General features: G+C 39.6%; 1 protein-coding gene across 4 annotated transcripts in view; it reads left to right on the top strand.

Annotated features, from left to right (window-relative positions):
• The window catches only part of IGSF11 (immunoglobulin superfamily member 11), a 198,284-nt gene that overhangs the window by 53,728 nt on the left and 128,507 nt on the right, over positions 1-16,049 (top strand). Inside the window, exon 1 of one of the 4 annotated variants that reach the window (XM_081833635.1) lies at positions 12,895-13,075. The exons of 1 other annotated variant lie outside the window; for it this stretch is intronic. In XM_081833635.1, the coding sequence (XP_081689761.1) occupies positions 13,024-13,075 (52 nt within the window). In that variant the 5' untranslated portion in view covers positions 12,895-13,023. Of the gene's footprint in view, positions 1-12,894; positions 13,076-16,049 lie in introns of those variants that run through there. 2 more of the 4 variants (XM_031024938.2, XM_031024937.2) reach the window with 2 other exon arrangements.

Consider the following 16,049-nt stretch of genomic DNA (forward strand, 5'->3'; position numbering starts at 1 on the left):
AAGTCCCACAAAGGGGGGCTCCTTACTCAGTGGGGAGCCTGCTTCTCCCTCTGCCTGCCACTCCCCCTGCTTGAGCTCTCTCTTTCTCTCCAACAAATAAATAAATAAAATCTTTTAAAAAAATAGAGGCAGAAGAATACCTTCTTACTTTATATATGGCCAGTATACCCTTGATTCTTAAACTTGACAAGGAAATTACAAGAAAAGAAAATTATTGGTTAATCTTTCTCATGAATGTAGACGAAAAATTCCTAATAAAGCACTTTAAAAAATCCAGTTGTATGTAAAAAGGGTAATACCACATGACCAGTGGGACACAATGGTAGCTTAGTATTCACAACTCAATTAAGGTAACTTATACATTATCAAGAAAAAAAAAAGAGGAAATGTCATGCTCATTGCAACAAATACAGAGAAAGCATTTCAGAAAATTTAAGAGACACTAATGATTTTTAAAAATCTTGGTAAACGTGGAATAAAATGGAATGTTCTCAATTTGATAAATATATTTGTTGAAAAACCTATAGGAGACATCATATTAAAAGATGAAATATTCACAAATCTTCCTCTGTTATTGGTTGTGAGATAAGGAGGTCTACTACCAACACTTCCATTCAACATTTTCCAGAGGTCTTAGGAAGTGCAATAAGGTGAGAGAAAGAAATAAGGATTGAAAAGGAAGAAATAAGCTTATTATTTCAGGTGACATGATTGTGTATGTAGACCATTCAAAAGACTCTACAAACTATTAGAATCAATAAGTGATTTTTTTAAAAAGATTTTATTTATTTGACAGAGAGAGACACAGCGAGAGAGGGAACACAAGCAGGGCGAGTGGGAGAGGGAGAAGCAGCCTCCCCGCGGAGCAGGGAGCTGGATGCAGGGCTCAATCCCAGGACTTTGGGATCATGACCTGAGCCGAAGGCAGACACTTAACCGACTGAGCCACCCAGGCACCCCTAGAGTCAATAAGTGAATTTAGTAAGATTGTTGGAAATAAGATGTACAAGAGTTACTTTTTTTCTATATACCAGGAAAAAACAAATAGAAAATGAAATTTGAAATATGATACCATTGACAATAGCATCAAAGGGTTAAAGTCAATTAAATTTAGGGATACATTTAACCAGGAATATAACTAAAAGTGGACAAGTAGCTACTAAATATGATTGTGAGAAATGAAAGAACCCTAACTGCCTTGCTTGATCTGGCATGTTCTTGGATTGGAAGAATTAATATTATAAAGATATTGTTTTTCCTAAATTAACTTGCAGTTTCAACCTAATCTCAATCAAAATCCCAGGAGATTTTATTGTGGAAATTTAGGTGCTGGTTCTAAAATTTACCTGGAAATGCAAAGAAGCAAAAATAGATAAGGCAGTCTTAGGAAAAACAAAACTGAAAAAAAAAAAAAAGAAAAAAAACTGGAGGATTTACACTACCAGATATCATGACTATTATATATCTACAGTAATTAAGGTAGTATAGTATTGGAGCTAGAATAGAGAAATTGTTCGATGAGAACAGAATAGAGGAATCAAACCCCACACATATTTAATCGTGTCATTTATGACAAAAGCTATACTGTAGTTCAGTAAGGAAAGGCTAGCCTTTTCAATAAATGGTGCTGGGTTGCCTGGCTATCTCTACCTCCCATTATGTACAAAAATCAAAGCCATATGGAATGCAGATAGAAATGTGAAAGGTAAAACAATAACGTTTTTAGAAGAAAATGTAGAACATCTTTCTGACCTTGTAGTCCTTTGTCTGTGGGCATTTCATTCCAATGTGAGGGCTCGCCAGTGTTCTTGGCCAAGTATTCTTACATCAAGGTAATGAAACAAAGGCCATCAGTAGCCAAGCTTTAGTTTGATGTGCCACCAGGTGGCGCGAAACCACAGCTAGGACAGAAATAGATCTGGATCCAGTAATAGGACCTCTGGAATTCCTGAACCACTAGACAATTTATTAATCCAGTCATTTCATTAACCTCATAATAATGCAAACATGCATTTTATATTATATAATTGCTTCATTTCCACTTAACACGTCACATGGGGGTTTCTCTGTACTTGTGTAATTGATGAAGGACTGCATGAAACCTATGTACATTCATTAAAGGTGGAAGGACGGGGTAGGGTTGGTTGTGAGGCAAAGGTATTTGTTAAAGCAATAATGCCTTAAAGTCTCTCCTTTCAAAGACCTGTTCAGAGGTCTTTTCAGTTTATTCTGTGGAGTTATCTTGATTCTGAGAATTAAATGAATACAAATATTTGCTTAATGGCTACAAAATAGAATGCAATGAAAAATCTTTGGTGGAATATTAAGTCCATGAAATGGATGTTTTATGCCCATGAGGGTGGACTTTCAAACATAAAACCAATAATAAAATCAATAATTTATAAATAATAAAGTCAACAATCTACTAATAATGGTAATAACAACAGCAGCTAACATTACATGCTAGGTTGATTATCTGTCAGAGGTTGTAATGGGCATTTTCACATGTATTACCTTATTGGATTCTTTTTTTTTTTTAAAGATTTTATTTATTTATTTGACAGAGAGAGACACAGCGAGAGAGGGGAACACAAGCAGGGGGAGTGGGAGAGGGAGCAGCAGGTTTCCCGCTGAGCAGGGAGCCCAATACGGGGCTCGATCCTAGGACCCTGGGATCATGACCTGAGCCGAAGGCAGATGCTTAACCGACTGAGCCACCCAGGCACCCCTACCTTACTGGATTCTTATAACAATCTGTGAGGTAAGAATTATATTCCTCTTTTTAAAGATTTTATTTATTTATTTATTTGAGAGACAGAGAGAGCACAGGTGTGTGCATGAGCGGGGGAGGGGCAGAGGGACAGGAAGAAGCAACCTCCTCACTGAGCAGGGAGCCCTAAGCAGGGTTTGGGCTCCACCAGGGGCTCAACCTCAGGACCCTGGGATCATGACTTGAGCTGAGGGCAGATGCTTAACTGACTGAGCCACCCAGGTGCCCCTATATTCCATTTTTATAAAGGTTAGAGTTAAGGCCTAGATTGGTTAAGTGACTTTCCAAAGGTTATTTAAAAATATATGTAGCAAAGCTGACATTGAGCAAACCTTTTATCATTTAGAATTTCAAATGCAAAAGCTGTGTTTTATATTTGCCTTATTTGATTCTAGATTTCAAGAAAGGTACATTACAGAGACCTGCCAAAATCTCTAGGACAAGAAGAAGTGTACTCTTCCATAGTTTTGATATGTAATTTGGAAGAGCTGGCTATTAAAAAAAACTATAATAGAATCTTAGTAAGAACCATATATAAAGGCATATAAAATCTACCTAAGGGTAGGTCTCTTAGTCTAGGTTCCCCTGAAAGTTTATCCTGAGACAAAGGTTTATGTAGAGTTAGTTTAATTAGGAAGTAATTTCAGGGAGCAGGGTTAATTGGTGAGGGAATGAAAAAGGAGAGGGAGGAAAAGCCAGTCAAGGATGTATTCATTGTCTTTTGGTTGCTGTTGATCATGCCAGGGCCTTCTGAGGAGCTTGAGGGACTAAGAACTGCTCCCCTTGGAGAAGGCAAGGCAGTAGGCTTATCCATTGGCTTCCATCCCACATGGGTCAAGAGTGGCTCCATAAGTGTTGACATCCCTGTGCTTCTAGGTTACACACGTCAGTCCCACCAGATTCCAGCCTGTGTCCCAGGCAGCAGTGTCCTGGGTAGGGAGAGCTACTTGGTGTAGGCCACAGGGGAGCAAGTTAGTGTCAGAGTCTATCTGTGAGAAGCTGATCTGAGCCTGAGGCAGAGGCTGGAATAAAAGGTGGGGCTGAGAAGATCTGAAATGCTGCACAAAGAAGGGTCTAGTACTCTTTTTTTCAGGAATACATAGTATTAATGTGTGGATTTGGGTAATAATGATTAGATATATATGGATTTTCTAAAATGATATTAAAGCCATGAACCAACTTATTGGAATTAAGTATATTTTGGGCCATCTAATATTTTCTTCATTGTGTCACCATAGAAACACAGCATGGCTCACTGTTTTTAATTTGAGTTCCAATTTTTATGGGTTATTACTGATTTTTATTAATAGCACATAAAATCCAGGTATTATTTAATCTTTCAAGTGCACTAACTATAGAAGTTAATATTAATTTTTAAGGGGTGGTGGTACCCACTGAATTGTGTATCTTTTAAGGAAGAGTGTCCATTAACAGAGTCAGAAGACAGGCTAAAATCTGAACAAACAATTCCTTAGTACTAAAAAGTAGCAGAAATAGTACCAGTTCCAAACTGCCAGTCAGGTTGCTCATTCAAATAGAGGTATTAGGGTATAGTGGAAAGAATACTGTCCTTACAGTCAGAAAGGTTGGGTTTTACCATTTGGGTTTTACTACTTACGAACAGTATGTTTTTGACAAAGAAGTTTAAAGTTCCTCTAAATCTTGGTTTTATTCATCTGGAAAAATGAGGGGAAAACTACCTATCTCACAGGGTTGTTGACAGGATTTAAATGAGACTCTTTATGTTAAAGCAGGTAGCAAGGTGCCAGCACATAGCAAGTATGCATAAACACGGACTGAATTTAAATCTGAGACATGCCACACTGGCTCTGATCCACATGCTGATCAGATATGTTACTAGACTGGAGGCCATCTTTTTACAATTTCTGATTCTTTTCATGGCTTGTTTCTTCATATTTTTGGACTACTAGCTGAGATGTTACCTCTTTAGAAAGATAATCTCTGTTGGCTCTGATCAATTAGGACGTCACCTTTTTTGAAGTAGAACTTCATGAATATCTTCAACCTCCTTCTAGAAAGGCAAGAACCTCAGAACACTTTAACTCTGAAGACAGTGTTCTTGGTGGCAAGCAACAGAAATTGATGGTGGTTAATTAAAGCGGGAAAGGCCCAGGATGTTGGGTAGCTTATAGAAAAGATGGGAAGTCTAAAGGGTTAGAAAACAAGCAGCAACCAAAGGAGGCTAGATCACCAGAATGACCTCATAGGAACAGTCCAGAGACAACCACTACTGACACCAGGTACTGGATACCACACCTAGCATCATAGCCACAACTGCATCTGTTCAGTGGACAGTAGAATTAATTCTTCTGTATCCCTTCCTTATTCTTATCCCTTTCTTATCCCTGAATTTTTGTGACACCTGCTCAAGATTTACAATCCAGAGATGAGCTTCTCTAATTGGCTAAACCTTGTGTTATGTGAGCACACTGTGGCTGCTAGGAGTTCAGGAAGCATCTTTGGCTTCTGCCGTGGAAGGTAGACTTTGGTTCCCAGTGAGGATAAAACTGGGGAATTCTCAAACACTGAAAGATAGTCTTGATGCTTAGCATTAAAAAAATACTTAGCAATCCTCCCCAGAGTCTACTCCTTCAAATGCCCAACATCTACCAATACTTTTTCCCCTTATATTTATATTTTAAAAATACATAATGTGTATATTTCTCACAACTGTAAAATCACTCAGTTCTACCTTAGGAGACAATCCAAAGTCGTCATTATTATTATTATTATTATTATTTAAAGATTTTATTTAATCTTTTATTTCGAGAGAGAGAGAACATGAATGGGGGGAGGGGCAGAGAGAGAGAGGGAAAAGCAGACTCCCCACTGAGCCGGGAACCTGATGTGGGGCTCAATCCCAGGACCCCAGGATCATGACCTGACCTAAGGCAAATGCCCAACCGACTGAGTTACCCTCCAAATTCTTATTATTATTTATGGTTCCCAGATTTAAGTCCAGTGGTGATATCCATTCTTCTTTTTAGGTTGTTCTTATGTCTTGAGATTCTTCAGTCTGTGGACTGACTATAAAATTACGTGCCACCATCACACCTTAAATAAAACAAGAAGAAAGAAACAGGAAGTTAGTTGAAAGTGTAAATATGTAAAGGACACAGCAAGGAAGGAGATAAAGATAGACGATACAGACATTATTTCTGAAACTAATTATTAGGCCATAGTTATGTCAACTCTGCATCTTTAAGAGGTAACATTCTTTTAGCACATTCTTAGAAAGTACTTGAGTTTCAGTCTAGGCCTTGAGTCCCAAATTTGGGATTTAAGTATCTTATCTTCTTTCTTTAAGCAATGTAATACCCCTACAACTATTCGACTACTCCAAGCTTCTTCATACTGCTTTTACTGTTCTCTGAGAGTGGCATCCAGATTTCTCAAAGCTTTGCCTTCAGTGAGCACTTAATGAAATGATCATATAATTTTTTTTCTTAATCTTTCAGTGTAGTGAATACATTAATTTTCACATGTTAAACCAATCTTACATCCCAAAATAAATCCAATTGGTGTGATGAATTAATTACCCTTTTTTATATATCACTGAATTTGATTTGCTAATATTCATTTACATGATGTAAATCTCTACGTGATGAAAATTGACCTATCTTCCTTTCTCCCATTATCTTTGTCAGTATTTGGTAATCAATATAATGCTAGCACCACAAAATGAATTGAAGAGAATTTCCTTTTTTTCTATATTGTCAAGTAGTTTACAAAAGATTGGAGTTTTTTGTTTCCTGAACTTTGGTGAAACTTCCTGATGAAATTGGATCTGTAGTTTTATTTGTAGGAAGATTTTAAACTATTGCTTTAATTCCCTTAATTATATGGGACTGTTCGTATTTTCTGTTTATTTTTGAGCAAGTATTGGCAAGTTATATTTCTTTAGGAATTTGTCCCTTTCTTCCAAGCTTTCAAATTGATCAGCATAAAATTGTTCATTATTCTCTTTATCTTTTTAATCTGTATAGCAACTGTAGTGATGTCTCCTTTTTAATTATGACATTCTTTGAGATCTCACTCTCTTTCCCTCTGTCTCTCATTTTAAATTTTAGGTAAGATGGTCGGCAAAGGCCTCACTTTAGGTGACATGTGAGAATAGACCCACAGGAAGTGAAAGGAGAACTATGCAAAATCTAGGGAAAGAATAATTTTTTGATTCCAAGGCAAACATGTTCCTGTTTGTTCAAGGAACATTGAGGAGGTCATTGTAGTGAGAGCTGAGTGAATGAGGGGAAAATAGAAGAAGCAATCAGACAGATAAAGAGGGACTAGATCAAGTTGGGCCTTGTAAGCGGAGTAATGGCCCCCACCCCACAAAGATGCCCACTTCCTAATTCTTAGAATCTGAGAATATGTTCCCTTATTTGGCAAAAGGTTGCCCTTCAACTGACCTGGAGATGACAGGATTATCCTGGATTATCCAGGTGGGCCCACTGTAATCACAAGGATCCTTAAATGTGGAAGAAAAGGCAGGGGAGAGAGTCAGAGAAACAGCAATGTGAGAAGGATGTGGCCTGATGTTGGTGACTTTGAAGATGAAGGAAGGGGACCATAAGCCCAGGAAAGTAGGTGGACTCTAGAAGCTGGGGAGGATAAGGAAAAGCATTCTCCAGAAAGAAACATAGCCCTGCAGCCATCTTAATCTTAGCCCAGTGAGACCCATTTTGGACTTCTGACCTCAGAACTATAAGATAATAAATTTGTGTTGTTTTATACCACTAGATATGCAGTGATTTGTTATAGCAGCAATAGAAATCTAACACAAGCTCTGTAGTTTATAGTAAAGATATCTACTTTCACTGTGAGTGAGACAGGAAGTCATCGGGCAGAAGAGTGATCTGATCTGATTCAATAGGATCATTCTGGATGCTGTGTTGCAAGTAGACTGTTGAAGAATTCCTTCCTCCTTGTAGCTTTTGGCTTGACTTTCCCCTATTTTATTGAGGTCTCAGCAATTCATTTAAGATTAAAAAAATATAGTTTCACATTTCTTTTGTAAGTCAAGGTCTCCATTCTGTTTTTCTGCCAGAAATAAAAGTTTGAACTGTACTTTAAACTTCCATGGAAAACTTCTATGGAAAACTTGGAACCAACTGAAATAAGTGATTGCCAGTACCAAATATATAAAATCAAGTGAGAGGTTCAAAGAGATTAGTTTAGATTACTGGATACTGGTAAAGAGACTTTGAGGAACATTTAAAAATTATTTTCCTTGCATTATAAGAAAGAGAATACAAGAACTGAGGTGGCATAAAATGCATTTTATCCTATTTCCCTATTCAAGTCCTAAAAATCATAGTTAATTACTGAATTAATTCAGTAGCATTTTGTCCCAATGGGCCCTGCTCAGAGAGTAACTATGCCTGAAAATAAATGTGTCCATAATAAAAGGATTTCAAGGAAAAGGGCCAACTTTTCCCCAAATGGATGAAGATGTGAAATTTTGCTCAAGCGGTATTCACAGTGGTGATAGGGATTAGGCTATGGTGATGGAGATGGAAATGCTGCTTACCTTTGTGTAAATCTTGTCTAGCACTGCTCTACCAGAGGAGTGGGCAGAAACTGACAAAACAAACAGATATCAGAAAGACTACACTGTCAATATATCTAGGTTATAAACTAATCCAACATTGAGAAGGTTTTAAAATATTAAATGGTTTCTTTATATCTTAACATAGAATTAACAGTTATTGGCTTGTTAATTATTCTAACAATTCCATTATTATCTTCTCTACTCCTTTATTGTTATTTTATTTATTTATTTATTTGAGAGAGAGAGACCATGCACGAGTGGGGGTTGGTGGTGCTGAGGGAGAGTCTCAAGCACACTCCGAGCTGAACACAGAGCCCTAGGTGGGGCTTGATCTCAGGACCCTGAGTTCATGACCTGAGCTGAAATCAAGAGTCAGATGCTTAATCGGTGAGATGGAGCCATCCTGGCTCCCCTATTGTTATTTTAGAGCCTTAATTATCTCTTCACAATGGGGAAGGTGGAACAATTCCTTTCAAATTTTACTTCTATAAGGACCAAGCTCTACTCTAGGTTATATATGGTCCTAAGCAGCTTGGTTAAAATGAAGATGAAGGAAGGGGGCAGTTACAGAATGAGTTACTGACTCAAACAAGGATCAAAAAGTATTTTCTAATTTTAAAATTCTTATTCATATATTCTTATAAAATATTCCATAGACAAACATCCTCAAAAACTTAAATGCAATTAACTTTTAATTATATACATAAACGGAGAGGGATAGGTGCTATTAATAATTTAAAAGTAGCTAATTAAAAATAATTTATATTTGGCTTTGGAAAGCCTTATAATTCCCTCCGTTTTTCTTTCTTAATTGTTTTTCTCCTAAGCTAATATTAAAATTAATTTTCCATTCTTGAATGCAGAGTAACTGATTGTAGAGAGATGATCCAGCATTTCGATGGATGGAGAATAAAAACTGGTCTAGGATTACATTTGGATTTGGATAATCCATATTTAGATATTTAGAAATTGACCATATTCTCATGTCATCAATGTTTTCGAGCCAAGATTATTATACTATATCAGAGTCTTTTACCCTAGGGTTCCTGGTCCCAGACATTCCCCTCTCCATTTCTTCCTTGGTCACATAGACCAAATATAGCTCCCTTAGAGGTGGGGGTGGCACCGAGATGGCCGAAATTTTATGGGCTACTTATGTGTGGGTAGGGTGGAAGTGGTAGGGGTGGAGTGGAGGGGGGAAAATACTGGGGCGGCAACAGCAGTGTTCCCCAGAGACAGCTTTAAGACACTATGGTTTATATAAATTTCTTCAGGTGTTGGTTTATAAAGAGATAAAAAGAAAAGATTTCATGGTGTGGTAGGAAACAACTATAGGATGAATGTCAGAAGGCCTTGGTTTCAGTTTTGCCTTGGTATTTACAACCCCTTGATCTCTTTGAGACTCAGTGTCTTAATATGTGAAGAGGGGGTAATAATACCTGCCTTACCTACCCCCTGGGATTGCTGTGAAGATCAGAAGAGATAATATATGTGAAAACATTTTGAAGTTTATAAAGTATTATACAAATGTAAGATGTTATCTGTTGCTTTAGAACTTAGAATACTTAAGAGATTTAAAGAAATCTACTGCGGTCATATAGCAGATTAAGATGAAAGTGTTGGTGGAACTCATCATTACTAATAACAAATTTACTCGAAATACATGCCCATGGTGTTATCTCTGTAAATTAAAAAGCACATTTTTTCCTCGTTTCTTGTGAGAGTGTTCTTTTGGAATGCTCTGTGAACGGCACTTAGAGTTTCCAGTACTCCCAATCTGCTTCCTGTGAGTCCACCATCTACCATCTGCCCCCGAGCTTCTGGGCAGCCAGATTGCCGCTTGAAATCAGATCATTCCCACTCTCCCTTCAGAAGCTACATTTCTTTTTCTGTGAAAAGGGCTACTCTTCCTAATAATTCAGCAGCTTCTGTTGGTAGAAGGTAGAAGTACACTATGGTGACACAGAGGCAGGAGAGGGAGCTCACTCTCTCTGATTCATGACCTTGAGTATATATGCCATGATGTACAACTGTAAGTTTTTTAAAGGGTGGGGGTCATATCTTATACTTAATGTTTAACCTTCAAGTTAACGGTGTCTTACATAAATACTTGAATAGATGTGCTAAGAAATATATCAGGCAACTTGCTTTATCAGGGCTTTTCATCCTAGATTATTAGATTATTTATTTAAAGAATGAATATTCTGTCTCAATATTTAAACCTGGGGTTATAGTGAAGACCTGTTCTGATTAGCACCTGCCATTTGACAGCTTCCTTGCTTTTCTCTTTATATTACTCTTAAGCAGGTGCCTGGGTGGCTCAGTTGGTGAGGCGTCTGCCTTTGGCTCAGGTCATGATCCCAGGGTCCTGGGATTGAGCCCTGTATTGGGCTCTCTGTTCAGCAGGGGGTCTGCTTCTCCTCTGCCCCTCCCCCTGCTTGTGATCTCTCTCTCTCAAATAAATAAATAAAACCTTTAAAAAACCTATTTTATATTACCCATGCCCTATTTGGGACTGGATTTGAATGTGGGAATATGTACAGGACAAAACAAGGAATTGAATTGGATGGAGAAAGAAAATCTAGTCCTTGTTGTGGAATTTAAAAGAATGAGAATGAGCCCAGTGATGAAATCACAGTTGAAATTTAAAATTTCTGTTATTAATGTCAAATAATCTATACTGTCATATTCTTTTTTTTACCACTAGAGATCTGGTAAAGGATTCTAACAAATTGGAAGTAGTGGGCAAAGTTGAAGCATCTTCAATTCATAATCAAGCTATATCTTTTTAGGATATTGGTGTTAAAGGTGATTGGCATTTCTTAATATGTTCTCTCTCTCTTTTTTAAGATTTTATTTTATTTATTTGAGAGAGAGAGTGAGAGACAGAGCACAAGAGGGGGTAGGGTCAGAGGGAGAAGCAGACTCCCCGCTGAGTGGGGAGACCCATGCGGGACTCCATCCCCGGACTCTGGGATCATGACCTGAGCCGAAGGCAGTCGCTTAACCAACTGAGCCACCCAGGCACCCCCCCCTCTCTTTTTTTTTACTTAAAATTATAACATCACCAATTTCCAAAAAAAAAAAAGATGCATCCATAATTCCACCATCTTGATACTGTTGTTTTTACATTTATCTTCCAATCTTTGTCCAATGTATGGGTGTTTTACATATTTGCCTTTCTCCTGTGCATACTATTTTCATTCTGAATTGCCCTGGGAGTATTATATGTGCCTGATGGGGGCTCAAAATTTCCGGGGGCCCCCAAGAATCCTAATCTATGCTGCTGTAGAAATTGACCAGAATGGTTTGATACTCCTCCGGGGAAAGTATGTTCCCATTGGAGGCTGAAGCAAAAAGTGACTATGGGCTGTTAAGACACCAGAGATCCAATGGAAAAGGAATGAAGATTAGTTTTTATAAGAAGGCAGATATTTAAGTAAAATAATTTCAGATGCCAAGAACGTCTCTCTTTCCACCTAACCAAAACGAACAGGAAACAAAAAATAAAAACCCAAAGTAACAATCACCATAATAAAATCACCCTCTCACTAGTTAACAAATAGTTGAAATTAGTTTAAGAAAGCCATAACAGGGCGCCTGGGTGGCTCAGATGGTTAAATGTCTGCCTTCGGCTCAGGTCATGATCCCAGGATCCGGCTCCCTGCTCAGCGGGGAGCCTGCTTCTCCCTCTGCCTCTCTCTCTCTTATGAATAAATAAATAAAATCTTAAAAAAAAAAAAAGAAAGCCATAACGTTTAAAGTAGCTAATTTTAAATATTAGAAGTTGAGATAAGTTTTACTAAAAGGGCAAGAAAAGATGGTAGTGTCTTTGATAGAAACGGGGAATAAGGAGCATGGTACAGCCCTTATGCTCTTTTAAGGAAAATAAGGTAGTGGGTGGGTGTTGGGAGAAAAAAAAAAAAGCTATGGAATAGAACAAACCTCATCAATTCTTAATTTTGCCAGAATCAGAATTTTGCCAGATTACAGAAGAGAGGAAATGGACAAATAGAAATAATCTGAAAACGGCAACAGAAAAGAATCTTGCTGGGCGAAGGTTGTGGAAAGTCCTTCCTAGAGGACTCTGGGGATCAAGACTGACAACCCTGTCTGGAGAGTGGTTCAGGGCAGGGGTAGGCCTTGACTGCAGGCCAGGAGAGCGTCCTCCGGAGGGTCCCCAGCGGCGCTCACAGCGGCGTGCGGGGCAGTGGGCGGCACCGCGCACAGGTGGCCGGGCAGCGCCAGCTGCGCGCCGCGCTCGCTCCGCGGGTGGGCCGCCAGGCGTCGCGCGGGAGCCGCGGTTGCCCGGGAGACCGAGGAGCAGGGCGAGTGGGCGGCGCGGAGCCGAGGGGAGCCGGGCTGCTGCCGGACTAGCTGGGCGAGAGTTGGGGGGGAGTGGCTCCCCCGGCGGCGCGGCGGGCCGTCGGGTCCTGGGGCAGCGCGAGGTGGCCGCGGCGCTGCGGGACGAGGCCGGCGAGCCCGGGACGCGCCTGGTCGCAGCTCAGCGTCGGCGAAGCGGGGCGGCGCGGGAGCTCCTCTTGCCTCCGCTGTGCGTCCCACGGTCTCGGCCCCTCCGGGCGGACCCGACTGCCCCAAGAGCGCCGAGAGCCCGGCCCGCGTCTCCGCCGTCGCGACGAGGAGCCGGGCGGGCGGCGGGCGCGCTCCCCGCGGCCCCGGGATGACTTCTCCGGGCTCTCCGTTGGCGCCTCTGCTGCTCCTCTCTCTGCACGGTGAGTAGCCCGAGCCCTCTGCTCCCGGTGGGGGCCAGGCTGGACCGGCGGGCCCGGGGAGAGCTGTGTCGGGTCCTGCGAGCCCAACTTTGCCACGGGCCGTATTCGTCGCTGTGGGCCGGGACTCACGCACCCCCCCGCGCCCCCGTCCCGCCCCCCCGCGCGGCTCAGGTGTCCCAGATCCGAGAGGTAACTGCACCCGCTGCTCGGTTTCCGCTGATCCCGGACCGGCTTCTGACCCCGCTGTGCTTTTTAAGTAACCGCTCCTTCACTTACTGGGTCCAGGGAGAAACAGTATTTAGAATCAGTTTCCGTTATCCGGTTGCTCCAGGAAAAATAGAGGTGCCTTTAAAATAATTGAGAAAACTTTAAATTGTAGCTTTACCATAACCTTTAACAAGCATAGGCAGGTTTGACTGAATATGTGATCTTTGCTTTAAAAATAACTATACAGTGTGCTACATTATGTTCGAAAACAATATATTTTTTGTACTCTAGCTTCTTCCCCAAAGCTTTTAAATTGGCTTACAGAAATACGTAGAGTGTAACAATATTGGAACAAAAAGACTAAACGTGTGTTTAATTTTCTTAATGGTTAAAAAAAACTATTTCATTTTCTACTATTTAATCTTTCTTACATTTTATTTTCTATGAATAGCCATCATATTTAACTCTGATTTTCATCTTATACAGTGCCTTTTTCTTTTGTGAGTGCACTGTCCTTGGAATCAAGTTTTCTGTCCCATTTAATTGATGAGATTTATTCTGAAAATTTTATTTAATGAGCAGGCTCAATGGTTTATGGAATATTATGGTTAACCTTGTTTATTTCTGGAGATATCAGTATGTTTCCCATAGTTTTGTGGCCTTATTTGAACTGATAATGTACCCATGGATCTTGAAGTAACTTAATTTTAGTCGACTTAAATTTTTCAAATTTATTTGGTAGGGGAGAAGGGAATACAAAATTTCATATACTTTTTCCATAAATGCCAGTGAAGGAAATAAAAAATTACAGGTAACTTTCTTGGAGTTCAGTAGGTATATTTTTGGTGATGATGTGTAGACAATAATTAAGTGACATGAGTATGTGCTTCCAAATTAATTTTGTCTGGTTACCCGTTTGAAGGGGCTGGCATTTTTCTCTGTCCTACTTCTTTCAAGTGTGAAATAATTAGACTAAATGAGCTTTTTTGTACAATTCCTTGGATATAACTGAAAAATGGTATATTACTATAAGAGCCGCTGAAATTTTGCTAAAAATAATCTGTTCTTAACCTTCATCTACTATAATAAATGCTGCTCTCTTTTTGTTAAATAGCATTTGTGTATGGTTTGTTTTTGAATTATTAGGCAGTACTTTTAAAGAGTTGATGTAATTTGCAGAAGGAGCCTTACAAGGTCACCTGATTTGTTTCCTTTCCTTCAGCAGAACTATTCCTCAGCTATCCTAGGATGTTTTTAAAGACTTCCAAGGACAATTCAGCCTTCATGATAATCTATTCTGTAGAAGTACTTTTCACTCTCAGAAATGAACAGTTATGTTCATGTGTTCAACAAATGTTTACTGAGCCTGCCACTCTGAATTTGGGTGTCTGGTGGGGAGGGATGGTGGAGGACAAAGATACACAAGAGATTGCAGCCCTTAAGGAGTCTGGGGTTTTAAAACAGGCTGTAAGCATGTAAAATGATTAACAACACAAGGAATGTATGATGAGTACCATTTATTAATGGTGATATCAAGGAAGACTTGATAGAAAAGTTTACTTTTGATCTGGACTTTGAGTAGGAATTCAACTGGCTGACATGGGAGTGGTTGGGCCTTCTTTCCTAGTCAGAGGAACAGCCTGGGCAAAGCATAGGAAATGGAAAGTGCAGGGGCATATTCTTGAAAGGCCAAGTGTGTAGCTGCTAGAGCAGGAGATGTGTGCAAAGGAGAAAGGGCTAAACAGGTAGTAAAAGAATAGTAGAGAGCCTTGAATGCTGAATTTGGGATTTATTCAGGAGGCCATGGGAAGGTCACTGTTATCAGTTTCCTCAAGATGGAGAGGGGGAGGAGGGTGAACAGCTATTGCGTGCCTACTTGTACCTAGCATAACAGTCTCCAGGAGAATACCATGTCCTGACTGCCATTAAGTTCTTCAAGTCAAAGGCAAAGTTGTTTTGAATGAATTAGGGCCCATCCCCAGGACTTTAGAATGAGGGGAAGGGGTGGAAACCTGAACGAAGTGGCTTCATTATGAAGGGGGAAAAGACACGGAATGCTAAGTAGATAACCAGTGTAGCATTGGCTACTATGAAGTCTTGAGGCACGAAAGGTAGAGAGTCTCTTACATTTTTGAAAGAAAATGGATGTCAAGAGATTTCTGTTTTTATTTTTGTTTGCGTTTCTGTGGAGTAACTTCAAAGGGAATTTGAACTGAAAAGTTGACTTCTATGTAGTCCTACCAATAGGTTAGATACATCTGAAGCATTTTTTGTGCTACTTGTGATTCATTGAAATAGCAGATAACTTTCTAGAATCTGGGAAAATCTGTAAAAAGAAAGAAAAGATCACATAAAAATGAAATGAAAATGAAAAGAATTATGAGCCTAAATGTTAGCATTCTGAAAAATTTCCTGTGAACTTTGATTTCTTAGCTCTAACCTGAATTATGTAACTGCTTTGGCAGGATTCACTTTTTAGTAAAAAACCTGTAGTTTGACCTACATGAAAGGTGACAGCCACTGGATGAAAACTTTAGAGAAATTAAGCATAATACACTGTATTTTCTTTCTTTTTTTTTTTTTATTCTTATGTTAATCCCCATACATTACATCATTAGTTTTAGATGTAGTGTTCCATGATTCATTGTTTGTGCATAACACCCAGTGCTCCATGCAGAATGTGCCCTCCTCAATACCCACCACCAGGCTAACCCATCCTCCCACCCCCCTCCCCTCTAGAACCCTCAGTTTGTTTTTCAGAGTCCAT

This window comes from Leptonychotes weddellii, chromosome 1 (genome assembly GCF_054177405.1).
Source record: "Leptonychotes weddellii isolate Sample4059 chromosome 1, ASM5417740v2, whole genome shotgun sequence".
Classification (NCBI taxonomy): Eukaryota; Metazoa; Chordata; class Mammalia; order Carnivora; family Phocidae; genus Leptonychotes; species Leptonychotes weddellii.